Raw genomic sequence first — 24,108 nt, 5'->3', positions numbered from 1 at the left:
GGTGAAATGATTGACGGGACAGGAGATGGAGATTTACCACCTTGCACCACCTGCTGGTCAGAAGGTGGTTAATGCGGCGTTCAGGGCCAATGGAGGAAAAAAGGGGAAAACACAACTTTCACACCAGTTCTGACCCGTGTTTAAGATTATTTTTGAGTTTCTTTTTAAATCGTACTCTGTTTTTTTAATTTATTTGTATGTGTGTTTTATCATATTGTACTTTTTATATATTAAGGAAATCAAATAAGCTTTTTAATTTATTTATATTTAGCACCGTGGTATTATAATGCAAACAAAAAAGTTATATAAAATGTTTTTGGACAATTTAAGTTTTGTATTTTTTGTTTTTTAACCAACAACCAGTGACAGAACTGGCTTTTTGTCATGCTTCAGTACTTAAATTTAGCCACTAGGTGGGAGCATTGCTTAATATCAAAGTGTATAGCCTACCATTAAGTGGCAAGTGTCTTTGTTCCAAAATAAAATAAAATAAAATGGAGATTGCATTTAACTCACTACAAACTACCTCTCTAACAAAAACTGTCACATATCTAATAAAGTTCAAATTTATAGCTGAGCCGCTTTCTATTATCACTGCTTTATATTAGTATTTTTATTATATTGCATAGTAAGGCAATTGAAAAGCACTGACAGCTAAGTGAAAGTACTCATGATTGTAGGTAAATAAGCTAATACACAAATGGAAAATTGATCTGCAAGTTTGTGTTTTCATACAGGCCCACAAAGTTATATTCATCAATTCATTCACCACTTAATTCATTTGAGTATCACAATAGCAACAGAGGAAGCAGAGACACAAATTCCTTTGTGTCCAGAAACTTACTCCTGTTCCTCCTGGGTATCTTTAGGTGCACCAAGGCTAGCTGTGAGATATAATCCCTCCAGCGAGGCCTGGCCTCTGCCCAGTCTGTCTCCTCTAGAAAGATACCCAGCAGGTATCTTATCCGATGCTTGACCCACTTCAACTTGCTACCTTTAGCGTGAGAGTCTAAGCCTTCTGTTTTAATTTTATTCTAAAGTTTAAAATCTTAAAGCATGTGAAATAAAAGCACAACAGTTTGCTAGAGAACATAACTTTTATTTCATATGTTCCAAAGCAGCACAGTCTGCAGCCCCTGTCTTTTCAGTTTCTATAACATTATTCACACAGGGCGTCATTTGGCAAATATTTCTTCACATATTTTTACACTTATAGACCTCTGAACATACAGCTCAGTCATCCTTTGACTGGCAGGCCATTCACAATAATATCCACAACTGAATTGTCCACATACATTGAATTACTTCCATTAAAATGGATGAACAGAACTTACAAGAGTGATACATTCACATTTTATTCCTCAACGAAAATCTGAATATTGCCATCATTTTTCTGCCAGAAGAATTTACAATAAGAACAGAAAGTTAAGCACAAAAAACTGAAATTTTCTTACATACATGCAAGTTTGTCTCGACACACACACGCACACACAGAGTAGCAGGTGAAAGCCAAGAACACACAGAGACAACAGAGATGTACAACAGAGATACAGTGAATGGACACGTGTCAATCAAGGAGCTTATACACACCCATCACCAATATCAGCTTTGATATGTACATAATATTTACATTCATGCATCCGTACGGAGGCACACAAGCATACGCACACACACATACACACAAATACAGTACATATAAGCTATACTTCATAGACCTCAAACATAACAGGTAATATTTCTCCACACAGGTAGATCTGCCAGATTTTTAACATCCAGATCCAGACACAAAACCTCCTGTTATCTCAATACTCTTCTTTTAAAAATATTTAAATTATATGGTCAAAAAATATCTCTTGCGCAATAGCAGCACACTTCATGTTTGTCTAGCTGATTTTTTTTTTACATAATGTGGGATAAAAGGTGGAAGGAATGGAAATAGAAGCACATGTAGACTGCAGTTTCCTTTTCTTTTCAAGTGAGCTGAATGCAGTGCAAGGGTGAAACCACTTCTACACCGCAATCACAGATACCACAAACACAGAGAAATGCAGGAGAACATAGGTCATTATAGCCACACGAAATGCAAACAACGGGCTCAAATAAGTTAAAAAAACGTTTACGTTTTGAGGTATTACAACAAAAACAAGCAACATGATTTTATCATTGTCGTGCTGTTAGTGACTTATATTGTTTTATTTTCACTGTAGTGTGCATTGAGGTCCCAGAGTTGATGGGTGCATAATAACTTTCAGCAGTTTTGTCATATTTTAATGAGACATTATTTAGCAGTTATGCACAGAAACACTGTGATGATACAGAATAGCATTGTAAAATTGATGATACAATATAGTATCATGAGAGAATAAACCTTTAACCAAAACAATATAAAAAATGCAGACAAAAAAATGACTTCTCATCCACATAATTCACACACACATATATATCTTATATATAACTTAACTATAATCTGTTTACTCCCTGGTCTGTTTGTATCTTGGACAGCACATGACTATGGGCAGACTGCTCCAGTCAAGGAGAGGCACATTAGAAAAGGCCATTCAGTATTTTTGAAAGGAAGCCACAGGACGTGTCGCTGCCATGAACACAAAGCTAAATCAGAAGGAGAGCTCAGTAACACAACATAGAAGGGGACGTGGAACAACGACATTTGGACAAAAGGATGACTTTATCATTCCAGCTTCAACAATGACACAGCAGAAAATATAACCTCAGATTTAATGTACAAGAAAATACAGTTTTTCATTATGGCCTTTTGATTCTTAGTTGGGTAGGTAATGCAAAGAGCTGTGTCTACTTTGAAGAGGTTGCAGCAAATGTCATGTTGGTTAAAATCATGTGTGGTGTTTGAGTGGAAACACAGTGATATGCATGTTTTTTTAAATGTATTTCTGCACATGAGGACTTCCTGCACACATGTTCTGTGTACTGTATGTGTGAGTCCTGTGGGCAAGCCAGCTGTCATACAGCTGTATCATGGCTCCTCTCTGTCTGATCATCTATTCCCCACGTTGTCACACAGCAGGTTGGTGGTGCTCATTACAGCTTGTTTTTCACTTTTCTCCCCATCTGGCTAGTCTTAATAAGACTGTATCAATATTAAAATGATTGAACTTTAAGCAGGCAAGGCCATGACTGACTGTGCAGCCATATCTAACAAAACTTCACCAATTTAACAGTACCTAAATCTGGGCTAATGCTTATCTTCATTAAAACTAGACAGATGGTGCACAAAATAACAGAGAAGGATCTTATTTGTGATAAAAGGTAAGTTACTTTTTTTCTTGATTTACCTAAAGTATGTTGGTGAAATGTGGTTATCAGTGTGTATGAACCAAGCCACTTGCACTGCTCTAAAACTCTAGCTGGGTGTCCTCCATGACTCACCCATCTGGGTTTTATCCTAGACATTGATTGCTTCACCAGGGTTACATGAGGACATTTGCTCGGGTGTCAGGCAAGCGGAGTCCAACCAGGCCTCCACCTACAAGCACTGACGAGGCCAGGAGAATAGGGATGGCCTTGGTGATGCCAACAAGAGAACCAAATATCAGGTTCCCAAGCACTGCAGCCAGCTTGCACAGAGCATTGCAGAACCCAAAGCCTGTCCCCCTGTGGAAACATTAACAAAAAGTAAATTTAAGTTGAAACTGACCTAGTATAACCTCTGTGTGTCCTTTAAAAGAAATCCAAAAACAAATCTCACCTCCGGACGGTGGGGAAGGACTCAGTAGTGACCACATCCAGGGAGTTCCAGGCAGAGATGCTGAGGCCATTGTAAAGGCACAACATGAAAATCATCATGGACTCACTAGTGCCGAACCACAAGAAGAAGCAACTGATGCCTGAAAGGACCATGGAGCCACCTGAAGGATGAGCAACCACACAAAAAACAAGAGTGAAACAACATCCCCTTCTGTCCTATTGTTGTTATACAGACAGTCAATCAATCACTGGTGCACAATCAATCACAAATTCTTACCTAACATGGAGAGACGCCCGATTTTGTCCATGAGAAGAGCGGACACAATGTTACCTGGCAGAACAGCCAAGGTCCCCAGGAAGTTAATGAAGTAAACCCAGTAGGCACTGTAGTCATCATCAAATGTCATCTGGCATCCTGTCTTGTTGTGGGTAAATGTACTGTTGATCACCTCTGTGCCATCTATCAACTTTGTTTCATCAATATCTGTCAGAAAAACACAAAAACATAAATGATCCAATCTAGACAACAACATAGTACAAAGTAGTACACTGATGTCTTGTCTCATGGATGAAAGTGTCCTTGGTGTGTGAGAGAGTTACCTGTGTTGAAGAAGACTGTATCAATGAATGTACAGTTGCGGAAAAGGGAGCCCACTGATGTCACATCATCAAAGTAGCAGTTACGAAAGGTAGAGTCAACGAAGGTAACAGACTTTAGCTTCATGTTGATGAATCTGAATAAGCAGAGTTAACACACACTTTACCTTCAGTGATTTAAACTGCGCCTTCAGTTAGCCATACAAGGCTCCATCTATCAATATTGCAAGTATCGACTTTTCTTACTGGTCATTAATGAAGAGGCCGTTTCTGTGTATCTGGTTCTCCAGGGTGAAGTTAAAGGTGAAGCCTTCAATCTGTTCATTGTTGTGGATCTTCACTTTAGAGGCATACTCATCTGCCTGAAGGTGTTTGATCACATCAGGGAACCAGACGGACAGCCCATAATACCTAGAATCAGAAGAATACGGGTTATTAGGAAATTTGAAACAGTTGATCACATTGTTGATTTATCTGACAAAAGATTGATAGAGAAACAGGCAGATGCTTTTTTTTATTCTTTATTAGCTCTAGTGGCTTTCCCCTCACATGTCTGCACCCACTGAGACACCAATGAAATAGTATTGATCCTGAGACTGTGATTGATTTTGAGACCATGCTACTCCTGCACAGCAGACAGATCAGGGTGGCAGGAAAGCAAGGTGACCAGTCGAACTCCCTTAAGTTATATGACCAAAGAAATGTTTTTTGTTCTCTGTTTTGCCATTGCCATTTGCAACAATCATACCCGAACGACAACGTGAACCAAACGATGGCCAGACGCGTCATGTTTTCTTTCATTGGGTAGTTGAAGCACTTCAAGAGGTTCAGATAGATCTAAAAATAGAGACAAGACATTAGGGGAAATTAAGATACCTTAAATGAGAAGACAGACAACAGCACCTGCTGCTGTTAAAAGAAAAGTATTTACCGCATGTATTTCAGCCTTCATCCTGTAGAAAGCCTTGGAAACTGGATTGCCAGACTCTGATTCCATTTCAACCAATTCATCCAACTGCCGGGGGGTTTTGATCCTGTTTACCTATTTAATAAAACAACATGTTCAATGATATATTATGGTATAATTCTTATTTATTGAAATGTCTTCATAGAAATTAGAAATCAGAACATAAACAGTCAATGTGTACTACAGCACACGATCAATTCAAGAAACATGTGTTGACTAAGCGGCTTTCCCGAAGTGCAGCTCATGCAGCTGGTAAGCCTGAATGACATAACACAGCTTTGAGAAACCTTCATAATTCAGATATGATCCTGCTCTGTGAAAGTGTTAAAACCTGTCCCATGTGGTGGCAGAACATAAGCCTCTTTGCTTCCTTAAGCATCAAGGAAACCCAGCCAAGACGGTGCACTGCAGAAACAAACACTCACAGTGAAGACTTTCTCCGGCTGCCCACGTGCTCTCATGTTGGTGTCGTGGATCTGTTTGAGGATCATCCAAGCTTCATCATGTTTCCCCACCTGACAGGAGCGAAAGTGTGGGAGAAGAAGTGATGCATGCCTCCATGCTTAATTAGGTGCAGTAACAGCTTCACATTTTTAGTCATAGTACTGTACATAATATGGTCCTTTGATTTCTCCCAGATAGGCCAAACTGTGGTGTCTTATTTCACTTCAAAGAGGTATTAACCTACAGCAGCAGATCTACTGTCATAGATTACTTGGCTTCCAGATACATATAAGGCCTTCTCCAGTAATTCTGAGTGACTCACACTGTTTTGATCTGATTGCTGCCGGGAAATGTCTCAGTTTGTCTGAGTGTTAAACTGATAAACCTAGACAGCCGAGGACAATGACACATCACCGTGGTGTGGCATTCTTAGATACAATCAATGCAGTACATGCAGGAAACTACTGAAAAAAAACATTTATTTTTGAATTTGTTTACCTCCAGAAAGAACCTGGGACTTTCAGGCATGAAGGTTAGTGCCACCACAGCACACACACAGGGCAGAGCGCAGACAACAACAAACACCCTCCAACTGTGGAACTGGTATGCTGAGCCCATACTGAAGCTCCAACCTGTAACACATTTAACAGGATCAAATGACATTGGTTGATGTATAAAGTACTAATCAGCACAGTTTGTACATCTGGCTGCTAAGACCAGATATTAGGTTCCCTTTTAGAGACAGGGGTTGAATATTTATGACTGACTACATTTACACTTAAAATGTTGCATAATTATGCTGTGTGAGTGACAGGTAAGTGCCTTCATGACTGCCCGCCCACTTCAGCTTCGCTTGTGCTCCACTTCTTGCCCTGTATTAGGAGTTAAGATGGACTATGATGATGCCAATGCAGCAACAGTGGGAGCCTCCCCTAGGGCTCCTAAATGACTCTTTACATCCATAGTTATTTAAAGTCTATGAACTGAATTCTCACAAATCACCACAGTGTTGTACTTTTATCTCCCCCTTGTGGCAGTGTGAGTAACTGCATGTGGGCATCCTGACAGCCTGTGAAATGTGAGCTACATAAACTGACCTAAGTAGGACCAAGAAAAATGTGCACTTTTAATTTTGCAGAATAATCCAGGACAAAGGCATGTATTCATTTTTTAATGCTAGCTAGCCTACTAGCTAGTTTACCACTGGTGTTTTCTTTTTTTTTTCTTCATTAGGGAGCACTGAAAGAAAAAAAGTGGTCAAGATCCTCACATTATGCTGCTGATAAGGCGACCATGAAATTTCTCACGATGCTAAAAATAAATTAATTTTTTTTATATGTACCTTTCTGCTTGTTTGTTGCCTGCCCACAATTGCAAAATGTGCCTGATGAATTATGAACTCATTCGGAGCACACTATCTGAAGCTAGCAGCTGCCTGTTTAGGTAATTTTCATCTCACAGGGGGCATAATAAAAGCAAATGTGATTACTTCATAGGTCAATGTATTGAGGAAGCAGTGACCAAATAGCATTTGATGTAGATCCTTCCATTCTATATCCTTACCAGAGGGTAAACTACTTGAACTGAAAGGCTTATTCTAAATGTTAAGTGTGACTCTCATAGTGCAAACACAAAGGAGCTGCAAATAAAAGATGGCATTTAAATGGAAGCACTCGACGGCCGGAGCAGAGTGATGTGTAAGCTCAGAGATGAATGGCTCCGCGGAGGAAGCGGAGAGAGAGAGAAGTGCACGGGGGACGGGTTAATTGAATGTGTAGGAATAGAATTGAGTGTTTTCTGCTAAGTTAAATCTTGTTGCACCTGATCTCAGCCCACAGGCAGTCTTCCAGACTCATTAATCATTGTAACACGTACACACACACACACATTTATGGGAAACACACACACATGTTCACAGAAGTGTGAGTGTATATGCACCAACAGAGAAAACAGCACAGAAATTAATAACATGAACACTGATACCACATAATATTGTGTCATGCTCCCACCCACACACACACACAAGTAATTATACAAACATACATACAAAATTATACATTTCATTTGCCTTCTGTATAAGGTTACATTACTTGTAAAAAACAAATCAAGTGGAGACATGACAGCAGCACCGAACTGATGTAACTAAAGTAAGACACTTTCCCCATACACAAGACAATGAAACTAATTATATTGGGATTTTAGTTTGTGTTGTCTTTGTGGTGGACTCAAACAGGAAAAGTGTTAAACAGTTATGTAAAGACATATTTTATTGTGTCGGTGCTCTAAATGATACTCTCATTTTTTAGATTTTTTTTTTGGCAGGATTCACAGAAAGGGGTTGCTGTGTCAGTCGTGACCTCCCACGTCTCTCCACAGATCGTGCCTCATGGAGATACTGCTCCAAAGGGAATAGCACCATTATCCATCAACAGGCGTAGGAGGGGAGTCGCTTGGTGGGAACGGGGGGTGGGGGTGGTGGTTAATGCTAATGGTTATGCCAGAAAAAGGCTGCTGCTTGGAATTAATCTCACAGCATATTAAAAAATCCAGCTTTGATATCCATGCGTTCAAATGCTAAAAACAACAGTTTTTAAAGGGTGTAGGCATCTGTTAGAAGTGGTGTGAAGAGAGGAAAATGCTGCAGTGGCAAAACAAAATGGTACTGTGAGGCAAAACTAGTGACAGAAGACAAAAACATGCCTTACTGTTTATATTTGTTATAAATACACTACACAATTTAATTTTATTTTCATGAGCTTCATTCTAGGACCTTCTTTATGTTCTGACTTTGTCAATGTTAAGGTGGTGGTAATACATGTTGATGCTGTTCGGTGCTTGTAATAAAATGCCAAATGATGAATGAAAATTTGTAAAAAGTTGCAGTGGCTCTCTCACATTATAGCGTTTAGCTACTGCTGAGCAAAGTCACATCAGCTGAGAAACTCATGCCTGAAAAATGTGTGTTCATATCAATAAAAAAAACTATTTTTTTATTTTATATATCACAACATATGCAGTGTAAGTTTAGTGTCAGCCATAGCTTGGCAGGAAGAAAGAAAGAACATGACAAATGTCTTTTTTTTATTTATTTGCCCGTCTTTTTGTATGTGTTCGGGTGTGTGTGTCTAGAGTGATCCAGAGAGAGAGAAAGAGAGCAAAAGATAAAGTGAGAAAGAGAAGGAGTTGTTCGGCAGTGATTGCCTTTTCTACAGAAATGCAGCATGACTTCCTGCCCCTCAGGGCTGGTGTTTCACCCGTACTACTGGAAATCTCATTACAGGGATTATGTACATAATTGACTAACTCTCTGGATGACTGAGTCAGCGATAGCAGGCATAGATACTGAATATAGATAGATAGATAGATAGATAGATAGATAGATAGATAGATAGATAGATAGATAGATAGATAGATAGATAGATAGATAGATAGATAGATAGATAGATAGATAGATAGATAGATAGATAGATAGATAGATAGATAGATAGATAGATGTGGTATTTAAACTTTTATCTGTAATTCTGAGCAATGTATAATGAGGTTATTCTCATGGTGATCTCTTTTGGCAGCAAGTAAACCCATCAGACTCTCCCGTCAGTGTGATGGGGATCTGTGCCGAGCAGATTTCCTTCACTCCTCCAGCTGCGAGTCTGGCAGGGGGCTTTTGGGAGACATTAGGAGTCAGCAAGTGGAAAAGATAAATGAGCACTTTTAATAGTGTGTTAAACACCACTGCCGAAGCACTCGTATCCTAACACATCACTTATACCTTTATGCTTGCATAGAAAGATATAAAGGTATCTCAGCAGGAGATATTTTGCCCTCACATGAACGTGCTATTGGTTTAGGGAAAGCATTAAAACCACTGGTGAGTGTTGGAGTATGTATATGCAAGGCACGTATAGTTCCATCCAAGAGAGAGAGAGAGGCAGCCACAGTGTCAGAGAGAATAAGAGCAAAGTAAGGCCACGACCATCCCTTCAATACGATATCAACAGATCTGACAGCAGAGTTTCGTCATGAACCCTCGCTCTGGTTTCAGAGGGTTATATGAGTTCTTTACCAGAGAGCTTCTGTACGTGCATGTAAGCGGATCTACAGCAGTGTGTGCTATTTTGCGTGTGCATGTACACCTCTCTTAGTAGTATGTAAGAAAACTAAGAATCACTAAGAAAAACACCAGAGTGCATCTTAGTATGTTAACTGGAGTGACCTTTCCGGTGTCGGATGTTATTGACTTCACTTTACTTGACCTTTATGTGTGTCTGCATCAGTAGTAAAATATCATCCATGCAACTTGCAGCAAAACACACACCCAGTCTCTCTCTCTCCCTGACGTCACAGGTTGGCTAAAGCATGGTCTGGCCATAAATCACCTCTAGATGTAGCTTTGTCCTATTAGAGCAAGGAGAAAAACCTAATTATGCTTGATCAAGAAGAACACTCTGCGGAGACAGAGAACGGAGAGAGAGAAAGGAGGTAATAAAAGGAAGGACAGAGTTAGACAGAGAGATGGGAAGAGTACAAAACAGGAGGAGAGAGGATGAGGAAGTAAAGGGAAGGAACAGCAGGTCAGAACAGCAGGAAAGGGATGCGTGGAGAGAAGGAGAGGCTATAGAACTCTGTGTTTTTTCAGTGCAGTTGACATCTAACGCAGTATTGTCATAAATCACACCGTTCTTTCCCTACAGGCACACATTCACCCTTTCACCCTTCCAGTCGACTCAGTGTCATCCATGCATATGTTAATCTCTTAACCTCAGCCTCTCCCAGCCTGCAGCCACTCAGAGCTATTAAGTGATTGATTCGCATGGCAGGGGAAACTGGCACCTTAACCCCTGACCACAGGGAATCCTATCAGTTTTGTAACTGTAGTCAGGAGCTTAGCATAAAGTCACATTGCTAAGCATCTTCAGTGAACTTAAGCCTGTTAAGGGTTTTACATAATAATTGTCAGAATCTTGCATTTATGTGTATGATCAAACCATTCTCTGTCTTTATCACCTGTTTGATTACAAATTACAAAAAAACACCCGTTTTGATGCAACCTTGGTCTGTAACATATTAAACATGATCGTTGCAATGTTTTCCTTTACTCACCATAATGTGGTATGATGGCCCAGGCCATAGCAGATGCATAGATTTCTCCAATCATCCAGAACATACACAGCCAGCTGAGGTGTTCCCCCCTTTTCTCCCTGGACAACACCTCTGCAAAGAAGGAGAAAACAATGGGCACAGCACCTCCTATCCTGCAAAACCAGAGAATGGGAAGGTCATGGAGAGTGAGGCAGATGTAGCGCAAGACATGATAACATTATTATTCAGCAATGGTTATCTGTTAACAGAATTTCTTGGTTGTTAAAATTAAAGAGAACAAAAAAGAACAGCTAAGCATATTTTCATACAAATTCAAAAACACAGGTCATATTGGCAGTTAGGACAGACTGCAATTACTCTAAAGGTCTCTGGAGAGAATGATGTACTGTAGATGCAATTACTGAATTAGCTCTTAAAGGAACAGTTATACTGCCAAAGCAAAAAAGCAATAAATCACCCAGTCTACTGCCATAAGTTGCAAGAGGGGGACACCATGTCTCTGCTTTAACACATAAGGCATCCAATAATTTACACTGAGGTTTTCATTGGTTAATTTAACCCGCAGCAGTACAAGAAAATTACATTTGTTTAGCTGGAAAGAAAGCTGTAGTAAATCCTTTGTAGACGATAAGTCATACATTTCTAGGTTCTAACTAATCATTAATGTTCTTTCATATTTTTAGTGGATGTGAATAAAGGCAGCAATAATTATGATTTCCTCACAGGATGCATTCTTTCATTTTGGATGCATATATGGAGATTTTAGGAATCTTGTTGCACCATTTTACTTATATGCTCTTCTGCCCTGAAAATGACCTCCAGATTTTCAGACTTACCCGAAGCCTGCAAAGAGACGGCAAAGAAGAAATAATCCGTATCCCTGGACAAAAGATGACAGGAAGGCGAAGAAGCCATTTGTAGACATACAAATGAGCAGGCACTGTCTGCGGCCCAGTTTGTCTGACATCCCTCCCCAGAAGAAGGCTCCAACCATCATGCCCAAGTAAACCACACTGCCTGGAAGGAAGAGACGGAGGCATCTTATTGTATATACTGTATACATTATAAATTCACGCACAGCATCTATATTCCTACGTGTGTCTGAATATTAATTGTTAATATGAGTTTTTTTCACATATGAGTCTAGCTGACAAACTAGCTTTGATGCTGATGTGAGCATAAGCAGCAACATTGCAGGCTGTTATGCCAAGAGATGGAGTGACCCAATATACTCTGCTGTTGAGTGGAACTGCAAAATCCAATAGTAATCATGCAGGTTTTTTTCAATGTGAGAGAACCCTTTCACATATCAGTGGTCACGTGGGTATGTGATTGTGATTGATAATGGCCTATTGAACATTTTAATAAACTGCATCTACAGGCATCCACACCATGAGTTTCAAAAAAGTAGGCTTATTCCCTGCAGTGTTTAAATAGATTACATTCACAGATTGGCCTCTTCTTACTAAAGTCATTGTGAACTTGATGACATTTTGTAAACATCTTAGTCTAATTGGTCAAAGAGAGCCAACACTTTACCCTCAGCCAAGCAAAGTGTTTTAGGACTTGTGTCCTCTAAATGTTCTCTGCTGGCAGAAGGCTGAATCATCACACCATATTAAAATATGGTTTAGCATGCTATTCCTGAATGCTAATCAGTGAGCTGGAAGTTATGTTGAATGATTCTCCACAGAATACTAAATGTACACACACGCACACATATGCTTTTTAATTTCTTTACTACAAGCTACATGTACACTTACACAAAAAAGGTATTTGTGCTGCACTGCCTCACTCAATACTAAAAATTACACCTCTGACTGATGGCAGTGAACCTGAAACCAAATCGGAAAACCCTCGGCCACAGTAACACACTCCACCATTGATGAGTAAATACAGTGTGTAAAGAACAGAAAACAAGCTCTGATCGATTGGTGAGACAAATGTGAACTGTAATGCAGGATGACTTTACAAAAGGGGCCCTCTGCTCTCTTTTAATCTCTACCATCACAAATGGGATCAATGCTCCAACAAAACAGCATTGATTTCCTTCACTGATCATCATGATTCTGCCCTGAAGAGAAGAGCCTGTCATTACTGCTATGGCCTGTATTGCATGTGGCATTGTGCGCTTAGCAGCTTTCACACACCAATATGTTGTCTGCTGCAAAGAGCCATTTCTTTTCCAGTGCACATAGCAGTGTGTACCAGAAAACACCACAGCAATGTTTTAATATCCAGCTACATAAACCTGGCTTTAGAGAGGTTATTTGTATTCATAATATACACACACACACACAAAAAGAAAAAAAACTGCTGAGTGATACGACTCCATGGAGACGCTTTGTTCATCCCATTACAATAATCTTAATAGCTAGATGTGTTTCCTCTCTGTAATGTCTGCGGTCAGGTCTCCTCTCCTCTGCTGGGAGCAGATATCTGTTTGACTCTTTCGCTGCAGGGGTCAAAACCAAGCTATCTGTCACATTTGGCAGCCATCTTGATACTCGCCTGAAGGAGCCATAAATTTAATTCTAAATTTAACAGAAGTCTTCAGCCTAATGCACAGTTCACATTTGCTTTATTAAGGAGAAGCGAGATATACAATGCATTGGCAAACACCCACTGGCCTCTCATTTAAATGTCATGCATCTAAACATCCAGAGGCCCTTTCACTTTCAATGTTTCATACACACAGTAATTTAAGCTTAGTGTTTTTAGTGATACAAGCACAAAACAAAGCAAAAAAAACCTCTGACTCTTAAAATACACAATAAAACTGTTAACAAACACGTGCATCACTCATAGGACAGCCGGTTACGTAATGGATTTAATGATGTTCAGTGTTCCCGGTAATGGTCAGGTATGATGTCAGCAGTGCCAACACCAGCAAAGGGAAATGCAGTGTAATATAATAACACAGACATCCCATAACATTATGTGGTTAACTGGTTGCGATCTAAATTCATGACACACACACAACAGTATTTGGTGTCCTTTGCTGTGTGTTCATGGGTCACACATAAGATTAAGAATAACAGTTCATTCAGTTCATCCTGATTTAGGGGGCTGAACTCTGAACTCAAAATCAGGATTACTGTTTAGAGTAGAGTATGTATGACCAGACAAACATTGCCATAACCTGGAATTCTGATGGCAGCCACAGACATCAGTGTTGTACTGTATAGAAATGATCCATTAATTAACCTTATGCTGTATAAATGATGCATTAGTTTGTTCAAATGTAAAATAGCTTCCTCTCTTGTTGGACTGAAGCATTCATTATCCATCTGTGGTACAAAGAGGTATTCATTCAGGTGGTTTTGTTTGTATTTAAAATCCTGATTTTCCTGGTTCTTTTAGTGCATTTGTACTTTATTTTGCCCTGTTTTGGTTTTTTCCTGATTTACTTTGAAAGTAGTTTCGTTATGTGTCTGTGTTTCCCATGGTGTTGGCCTATTATCTGGCCTGCCCTGATTGTCTTCACCTGTGTCTTGTTAACCTTGTGTGTTTAGGTCTTGCGCTCTTTATCTGTGTCAGTTCATCTTGTTTTACTACCGATGATGTCCCTGTGTTGTTCCCTGTGTTCAGTTAAGTTTGTATTTTGTTTGTTTTTGGGGTTTTAGTAGCTTTAATAAAGCTTACTTTCTGTTGCCTTTTTTTGCATCTGCATTTGGGTCCTTCCAACCAACAAACATAACAGATGAAACAATGCACTACAATCCCACACACAAATGTATAATACAGATTTTTTAATCTCTTTTATTGCTGCATATAAGACTTTGTTAAGGTGGGAAGACAAAATGTACACTGGATGGAGCACAAATGCTGGCATGTGTGCAGCAGCAAGTGAAAAGGCAATGAGGGGGGTGACAAAAAAGATACAAATGTAATGAGGGAGGAGAGCTGAGTAATTGCCACATAGGATGAGAGGAAGACTGTGAGGTGCGGAGGATGGGGAAGGCCCTGGTGTGGCGTTTTTTTTTTTCTGCCCTGTCACATACCAAGGAGCCCCCTGAGAGCCGTAAGAGCAGTGAGCTGCATCAAGACCTCTTCTCTGATTTCATGCTTTGATGCTCTTCGCTTTCAGCGTCACAAACTGTTTCAACTATGTGCAAAACACACATCCTGTTTTATTCATAATGATGATGCTATCATATAGCAGCATGTGTCTGAAATTGTTCTACTGTTAACCAGTTTTTCCTTCAGTCACTGCATTACTTATGTTATATCTCTCCTCCCCTTCTCTGCTTCTCTTCCAAACCATTTCTCTTTCTCTCAGCTTGCATCCTCTCCCCCTTGCTTTCCAATTTCTTGGCTCACTTCTCATTTCCCTTCCTCATCTCCACTCCTTGTTCCTCTCTCATTTACAGTATCTGCCATATACTTTTCCTCTTTGCTCCACTGTCAACAGCTCCCTTTACACTGAGCAGCGTGTAATCACATTTGTACTACATGGTGTCAATTTGATCGGATTCATGCCTCCGTCTTCTGCCACCTCCGCAGAAAAAGAGATTGAAGCTTTTTTGTCGTATCAGTGGAGGAAGGATTTCAATGGTATCTATATGAGAGTAACCTATTGTAGGGCTTAAAGAGCAGGGTTTAAAATGACTCACTCAGCAGCAATAATGATCCAACATTCATTAACATTAAAGACTGATAATCCAGATGAAATGTACTGAAGCCCTGATAAGAGCAAGCTGTTAGCAAGCAGCAAGCTTGGTTTACTCGTGGTTGATATTGCTGGTGACAGCAGGTTTGGTTCACACACATCCAATCCTAAACAAACCTCTTTCCTCCACACACATACACACACTCCCACACAATGTGGAGCGAGCTGCACAATTCAAGTAGTGTAATCTCTGCAGTGACGCTGCGATCTTACTGCAGTTTAGCCATGCTCAACTGCCCCTGGACCACGCAGCCTCACACAGCATGCCAGCTGGCTCACACAGACAGGGAGAAGGAGAAGGAATGGTAGGAAATGAAAAAAAACACAAGGAGGGAGAAGTGCTGCAGAGATGGAAGTTGGGACACAAGACTGGGAAAGGTGTAAGAGATGAGAGGAAGGAAAGTAAGGATGAAAAAGAAACAAAAAAAAATGAAAGAGAAGAAAGTATTGATGTCATGAAGGAGAGGTGGCATAAAAAAACAAGAGAGCTGAGCTGAGAGGGAAAAATGAGGAGCCACAGCAAGGAGAAGACAGCCTAAGAGAACAAATAAGTAATGATAGGGTAATATGTTCCCTTTGTCCGTTGTGTCTTAGATGATAGCTAAGCCTCTGCCTCACATTGTTGGAGTACTAAACACCACCAATCTCTACCGCTCCACTCCTGTCCTCCCACACCTCTCTCCCATTACCCCCCTCTAACTTGGTAATCTCTCTGCTTTAAAGCTGTCTCTCGCATGTTCATCACACATATTGCCTCTTGCGGTCCCTGTCTTCCCTCCTTCCCACACTTATTTACAGTGTTTCACCCCTTTCACCAACTACAGACGCTTCATCCATCATTCCGATGTCATTTAATGCAAAGATTCCCGCACAAATCAGGATACAAGTGTAGAATCAAATTGAATTTAGCAATCAAATCAGGATTTTACTCCCTCATCCTATTTAGGCCTAAGTGGTTTTTCATACTGCATTATTACAATACATTCAGGCCAGTCTGTGCAGTATGCCCCTCTCTCCGCCTGGTAAAGTATTGTTTTAATTATTGTATTGTTATTTTTGTTTTTTTTAGGAGGTTGCATGATTTTGTTGCCCTCTGTACCTGCCAGTCAATATTTTACATACACACAAGAACAGGAAGTGAAAAATGTTAGTTCCTGAATCTTATGGCGCTTAAAACAACCAGTGTGTATGTACAGTGTATATGTCAGTCTGCACAAAACTTAATGTCACAGAAGCCAAGAAATATTTAAAATTAATAAACTAAGCATAAGTAAATGCTACTGCATAAACACAGCAACATGGGACACAAACCTTAGGACCCAAAGGAAGAGTCTTAAACTTGTAGTAACTGAGCACCAACCAGACTGCAGGTATCACTGCTAAAACTCAAACTCAAAGTCCAGAGTTTATCTTATTATATGTAAGACCATTAGTGAGAAACTACAACACGTCCAGCTTAAGTGAATTGAGATACATCATGAGGCCACCCAGTCATAACCATCCACTGATTTAAATGGCTATTTATTTCTGCATTAAAGGTAGTAAAATATCACCATGGCATCTGTAAAACATCAACTCACTTCATTTTGTTGACTATAATTAAGTATAATTACTCTGGAAAACTCCAAATGGATACCAACAAGGTCACAGTAATCATTTAGGCTATATGCTCAAACACACACATACACACCAATTACCTCAACGGGGAGCAGCCTTGGGGCAATCAGTAAGAGAAAAAAAAGTTGAAAATGGGGGAGGATGGGAAAAGAAAAGAGAGGCACATAGAATAGAAGGGTGAGAGGGAGGGACAGGGGGTGAGGGATGGAGTCACGAACAAGGAGAAGCAGAGCGTAGAGCATGAATGCCTGCAGGACTTTGCTAGGCTTGTGAGGAAGAAAAGAGTTTACATGGATACTTGGAAAGAGACAGAGATGAAGGTGCAGTGTAAACTCCAATTTAACATATATCTCACATTTCACATATTGTAATCTAGATTTTTCAAACTTTCCGTCACTGCCTCCCTTTTTGCGTCTGAAGCCATGATGTATTGTATTGTATGTATTGTCTCACTGTGGCAGTTAGTATCTAAGGGCTGTTTGCCTGATTTAATGTCCTCTCCACTCTGGTACTGACACAGTGAGTCAGCCCCTGTACACAGCTCCATGGTGATGGATTATACACCTGCAGCTACTGGGACTGCTGAGACTCCACCTCAACCCACAGAGCGCACAGGGAACACAAGCAACCCTCTTAATCCTGACACGAAGACCAGTGGACCGATACACCTCATCCATGTGAAACACTGGTATATGATAAAGTGTCATAGGTATAAACAAATCCTATTTTTCTGTACAATATTGCGAAGTCAAGTGGCTGTTCCTATTCTGTACCTTCTCCACTATAGGACATATTTATGAAGTTAATGCTTTTAGATGCATCAGAGCCATCGAATTAAACTAAAATGTGCAGTATTATGTGCACCAGAGACTTATTGTGAGAGAAAGAAACTGAAAATAATGGTTCAAAATGGCCAGATTCAGGCCAGATTCCCAAAATATAGGCATTAAAGGTCCTTCATTTCCAATCATGCACCAGCATGTGTCACCACACTAAAGCTGATATGACAGAAAAGTCAGAAAGGGCTATTTTCTGTCATTGAGCCCATTTCAGATAACCTTTGTCATTTGCAATAAGTGAGAACTATGTCTAAGAATTAATGATAAGAAAGGGGTTTTCTAATGCAGAGTTTGGGGGTTGGGGAAATGGTGTGAAATGTAGCTCCAGTTTCGTGTATTCTGATCAATCAATGCTGAATATAGAATTTTGGAAAACACTGATCATAATAACTAATCAAACATACTCATGTGGATTCCTGCATACTCATCAACACACAAACATTATGGGTCCTTACCGAGCCATCCAGAGCTGGAGTTGGGAACGCACATGTCTGTCTCTGCGCTGGGCAGCACAAAGCCCACCACAAACACCTCCACTCCATCTGACATGAGCGCCAGCCCAAGCACCAGGAACAGCTGCCACTGGAACCTCCCGTGACCGCACTCCTGGATGATCAGCTCATATTGCTGGGCCAGCTCCTCCTCCTCGGCCTGCCTCTCTTGCTCCAGTTCATTACGGTCCCTTGTGGCATCTGACATTGGTTGTCCCAGTGCCACCTGACCCTCCTTATGCTTCTTGTCTCCTGCTGAAGGTATCCCCTGGTACTCTCCCTCATAGATTTCATCCTCATCATCGTGGCCCTCTGTGGCATCACTGGAGCCCTCCTCATTGTCACGATAGCCTTCTCCATCCTGCCTCGGTGGGTTTCGGTAGAAATCCTCATCTTCGTCCTCCTCATCCTGGAATCGGCTGTAGTTGCGGTGAGATGAGTACTCATCTGTAGCACGGTCCACAGCCTTGTTAACTTTCTTTGCCGCGTGTCGCTTGGCCTCCTTCACTATGTCCTTGGCCCCTTTAACCAGGGAAGTCCTGTTATTGTAAGTGTCCTCCATTCTGGCTCCACTGGTGGGTCTACACAGGGGTTCAGAGAAGAGTTAGAAGAAAGAGGGAAGAGGGGAATGAGGGGGTGACTGTTTCCTGATGGAGGGATTGCAAGAATAGTGAGATCAGTGGGTCTTGAGATGCAGCAGGGAAGAAAACTCTTGAGTCTGCAGTCACCACAGGAGATAACCCACAATGGCTGTGGCAATCATTGGGCAGCCTGAAAGACATGGGGGGAAGGGTGAGCAAAGGATGGATAAAAAAGAGGGAGTGAAAGGAAGGACAGGGGATAGAGATCAGAGAGAGTCAGACACAGGGAGATTTTCATCAGATGCTGCCTATAACTCATGTCTTCTTACTAAATCCATAACTATTCCAGACTTACAGTTGTCACCCAACTGACAGCACAGACCCTTTTAAATCATTAAGTCACAAAAGGGGAAAAGGCTTTTTTTGTATAGCTCTCGGATTTCATTCAAAATGAACGTTCCATTTCCAGAGGCGCTCTCCTTGTTCTGTGTTTCGTGAGCTGGCTTTCGTTTTAAAGAGCTGATTATTTTTAACAGAAATGCTGAATCTGCTGACTCATGATCAGATTTGAGGAACAGAAGCTAATAAACAAGACTCTGCCCAAAATCAATTTGCCCCCAATAAATAGCTGGTTTATTATAATGAGGAGTGACGATCCAACTGGAACGGCACTGTCATTTTTAATCCACGCAAAGAAAGGAGAAAAAGCACAGGACACAGAAGCACCAGAGCTGCCGATGAATTCTGCATAGTCAACTATCTTTAACACATAAAATGGGTCGACACACAGAAAGTGTCTCAAACATATACAAGCAGTGTGCATGTGAGTGCACAGACACACCAGCCCACATGGGGGGAAGCCCTTTCCATGATGCTTGACCAGCTATAGGAGGGAGATCCCAGTTTAACAGAAAAAATGATGTAACATGATTTCATGCGAATGCTCCACAGGATGACTCTGACCTGTTCACACATACATAATCATTACTAAACAGAGTGCATATTCATGAGCATGAGGATGGTCAGAGCTGCAATAGATGCATGTGTGTGTGTCATCAGAGCTGTCCAGTGTGTGCAGTTCTCGTGTGTGTAAGAGCTGCTTGCCACAGCCTCTAATGAACACTGAAGTCTTGTCAGGAGGACACAAATCACAGGCCTAGCTCTAGCTCCCATAATGCAATTTTACTGGGCAAAATGACACTGCTGATTCAAGGTGACTCTACTAATCCCTTTTGGCTCATTGGATGACTTCTCTAGTTATAGGCACACTCCTTTACACACAGAATGATCATTTTTAATACCTGCATTGACACGGGTGGTGCCTCAGAAATTGTTGTAAGGTGTTGTGGTAAGGGTGAGTGTAAAGACAGCTTTTCCTTTCTTTTACAAGGGGTTAACTTTTTTAAAAAGTTTTTAATAATTTTTCCTGTAAAAATAAAAATGACAATGCAGTAGATTACCCTGCATGAATGATAGATTTAATAGTATGGGTTTCAGTGTTCAGTGGTGTCACTGAGCTGAAGTCATGTCACTTATCACACACATCTTTCTTAAAACAGGCAGCACACACTCACATTGGCAAAAAGGCATTGCACACTGGTGGAGCCTGCCTGTCAGAGAATCAATGGAGTGTATGGTGAGGCATCCTGTCAGCGGTGATGAAGCTCAGAGGACACAGGCGACCAACCCCACCTGACCGCAGCTGACGAGACCCCGACAGCACAGACAGGCCTGAGCAACAGGAGCATTCACGATCACACACAGTAACCGCCAACACTGCCAAATGAACCATCTCTGTTTTTATTTTATGCCACTTTTTTCCTTCCTGCTTCTCCTTTGCTTTCAGGCTGTCCCTTTGGCAACAATTGTTTCCACTGATGCTTGTTTGTCATGTTCATGAAATCACTCTGTGCATTCTCAAACCAGCAGCTCACCTGACTTTTCCAAGTTTGTCAGTCTGCAATTTATACCCTCAAACTTGCACATAAAACAACCCAACGATAAGGTAATACACCCACGCACCTTCCTGGGTCACAGCGGTTATCAGTGATTAGAGTTAATATAGTGTGCATACCATTGCTGTGAACCATGAGAGAATGAAAATAGGCCTTGCTCTGGCGATACACCCTGTCTGCATGATGGATGGCAGCCCTGCTTTCCTTCAACCTCTTTAAAATGCTAAAAAAAAAAACCCAGGTCAACGACCACTTGGCCCTAGAATTCCTCTTGCATGATCATAAAGACAAATTAAGGGATTTTATGAGTTTTGGCCAAGGATTATATCCAACTGAGGCCAACCAAATTATGAAGCATTAGTCAAAAGTGGCAAAAATTGGCATTTTAATGGAAAAGGATTGCAAGGTAGAACCTTGTAATGGTGACAGTGGTAATAAATAGCATTATTTAGAACATAAAGCAATTATCAGCACACTAAGAGTTTCCCAGAAGCACTAAACTTTGTCAAAAGGCTTGATGTTGGACTAATTGGTCCAGCAAACAAACTGGATGAAAATCAATAGGAAACTTCAGTTTTTTGAACCACAACTTTTAGAGAGACAAATACTTCATGTTTTCCATGAGAGCTCGAAAGAAAATCAATCATGTCCTTTTTACTTAAGTGCAGTTGTTTAAGCTAAGTGCATTTTGATCTTTAATTAAAAAGAAAAAGTACACATCTAAACCAGTGAAAGCAGTGGTGTCCCCTCCCTTTCTTGTATGAAAACTATTCTTTCATTCTTTGCCTTCGACTCATCCTGCCCTTCTCAAAGACATACGTAAGCGCCGTGGCATGACGAGTGGTGTGTTCTATTAGCATCAGAAAAAGCAGGTCCATTCTCTAAGTGGGCAGAGCCGCATGTAATCCCATCAAAACGCGAAGCCATTGACCTCATCTGGAAGGCAGGAGCCCAACCAGCCTGCGTTAGGAGATTTCATCAAACGCTGATGCCATTACTGATGCAGTGGAGGGGGAGAGAGGACAATGGCTGTACAGGGAAAATGGTTCCTCATGAGAATAAAACAAGAGTTTCACTATAGATGATGATAAGCATTAACAATACAAAATAATGTTATCATAATGTTTGATTTACACAGCTGCAGCGGGTTGATATTTACCTGTCTTAAATTAGTGCTGATTTTAAACACTCCTAGGGAAATTCCCTGCTTTTATTAAAATAGGAATCTCCATTTAGGAAAATAATTGTTCAGAAATGTGTCCTAAAGTGTTGCTTCATTTAAATAAAAATACAAAAACAATGGCGTTGAAGATAATAAATAGTAAAAAAAAAACAAAAAAAAAAATCAGAAATGGCACCCTGAAGAGCCACAGAGAAGTGTGTGTCTCTTATCCTTTTTTCCATCACTGTGTGTTTGATCTTCTTGGTAAATGGTCTCTCCCTGCTTTCCAGACTTCACTAGCAGATATAAAACATCACCTGCCATCACAGCTGTCTGGCCTGCAGATCTTTTGTCTTGCAATGACGCAATAACACAGATTAGGCAAGGGATGCAAGATGTGACACAGCTACTGGTGACGGTTTATAATCAATTATTCATTTTTGTTTCAAGCTGTTTCATGTAATAAATGTGCATAACTTGTAAATACATGTCATTTTTTTTCTTCAATAAAATCACACTCCCTCCTTCATGCAGCCACGACAATGACAAGGCAGACCTTGAAACAGAGTAAAACTGTTTGGGTTTAACCAAAATAATGACTACACTATTTCCTGCCTTCACATTTATTATGCAGTCAACAAAATGAGCTGTTTCTCTCTCTCTCTCTCTCTCTCTCTCTCTCTTTGGTCTCTGCTACATTGTCACTGCTACTTCATGCTTTGCTCTTTGAGTCCTGTCTTCCTTTTAAACAGTGAAACACTGGAACAGAAAATGTCTTCCTCCTTTGTGGTGCTGTATAAACTTTCAGGGAAAGTAACAAAACTATGAGTCAATAGATGCTTAGGAGTGAGGGATGTTATGAATTCCAAACGCATTTGTTTAACATGGAAAAAAAAGAAAAACCTCACAACAATCAATGATGACTTGACCGAAAGAATTCTGCAACCTGCAATCACTTTTCTTCCCACTTTTCTTTTTTTTGCCATTGATGGGCCCCTTCGGTGTTAACACAGCAGGACTACTACAGCAAGCCTTGGGATTGCAAACAAAGCACTTTGCCACAGATTTCCAGTTCACCGGCTGTGTGCCTGTCAATCGCTCACTGCCTCTTGAGGTGCAATTCATGGATGAGTCAGTTGCCTGCTCCTGCATCCTCTCCTCTTTTTGGCGGCAGTGCAGAGTGCTTTAACCGCCTCGGGGCAGGTGGCTGGATTGCACTACATCCATGAACACTCTGCAGCCAACAAACCCAAAACTCTGCTCATGCAGACAAGAACGAGGATTTCACTAAAGCACGATGGTAAATTAAAGCTGGTCAAACTGTGAGATCCTGTGTTTCACTTGTGTGGCTTAAATCAGACATTTGTGTACAGCATGAAGAGCCCATAAACAACCACATGAACTGACGAAAAGATGCAGAAAACTGGAGCTAGATTTCCAACATCTGATTATTCTGCTTGTAGCCCACTTTCTGCTAATGATGTTGATTTTTTTCTGCTTTATACAGAATGCTATTAAGTGGACTCACAGAAAAAAAGCCCTGAAACAATCCTAACTTTTAACAAATGACACACAAACTTATGAATTAATAATCAAGCATTCCTGCCTCTAAGCCTCTTTGTGAGTTCACTGGAAACTGACTTAACAATATAATTAGAACAATAATAATACTAATAACTTATATATATAGCCTATAGCTTTTTTTTAATGAAACTGATTTGTCTCTCTGAAGTCTTACAGTCAGCATGTTTTTAGGAAAAAAGTAATCACTTACCTTCATTTATGGCGAGAAGAGTGGACTGCGCTGATAGTTACCCATAGCATCGCACTGCTTTCTGGGAAATAAAACAACCTTATGAGTGTTTTTTTAACTGTGGAACAGAAGAAGTGATAGTATAGATACTAACAGGCAGCGCACGACTATTTTTTTTCCTCCGATGCAGTCCTCTCTCGCTGCAGC

General features: G+C 40.6%; 1 protein-coding gene across 4 annotated transcripts; it reads right to left on the bottom strand.

The window, feature by feature from the left end:
- Nucleotides 1-1,889: 1,889 nt before the first annotated feature.
- sv2ca (synaptic vesicle glycoprotein 2Ca) lies at nucleotides 1,890-24,108 on the bottom strand. 4 transcript variants are annotated; one of them, XM_028414217.1, is made up of 14 exons: nucleotides 24,056-24,108; nucleotides 23,923-23,983; nucleotides 18,415-19,031; nucleotides 11,668-11,848; nucleotides 10,832-10,983; nucleotides 6,230-6,363; nucleotides 5,713-5,802; nucleotides 5,252-5,362; nucleotides 5,069-5,157; nucleotides 4,567-4,731; nucleotides 4,324-4,457; nucleotides 4,001-4,207; nucleotides 3,725-3,884; nucleotides 3,447-3,630 (listed from the first exon to the last, which is right to left on the bottom strand). In XM_028414217.1, exons 3-14 carry the CDS (start codon nucleotides 19,010-19,012, stop codon nucleotides 3,447-3,449), a joined length of 2,205 nt encoding a protein of 734 aa, XP_028270018.1. In that variant the 5' UTR covers nucleotides 19,013-19,031; nucleotides 23,923-23,983; nucleotides 24,056-24,108. The 4 variants fall into 4 exon arrangements, with proteins under 4 accessions (XP_028270014.1, XP_028270018.1, XP_028270016.1 ...); XM_028414215.1 differs by having other exon boundaries at nucleotides 18,415-19,221; nucleotides 24,056-24,102; XM_028414213.1 differs by having other exon boundaries at nucleotides 1,890-3,630; nucleotides 18,415-19,221; nucleotides 23,923-24,090.

This window comes from Parambassis ranga, chromosome 9 (genome assembly GCF_900634625.1).
Source record: "Parambassis ranga chromosome 9, fParRan2.1, whole genome shotgun sequence".
Lineage (NCBI taxonomy): Eukaryota > Metazoa > Chordata > Actinopteri > Ambassidae > Parambassis > Parambassis ranga.
The sequence above is the reverse complement of the archived record's forward strand: the minus strand, read 5'-3'. Positions and strand labels throughout refer to the sequence as shown.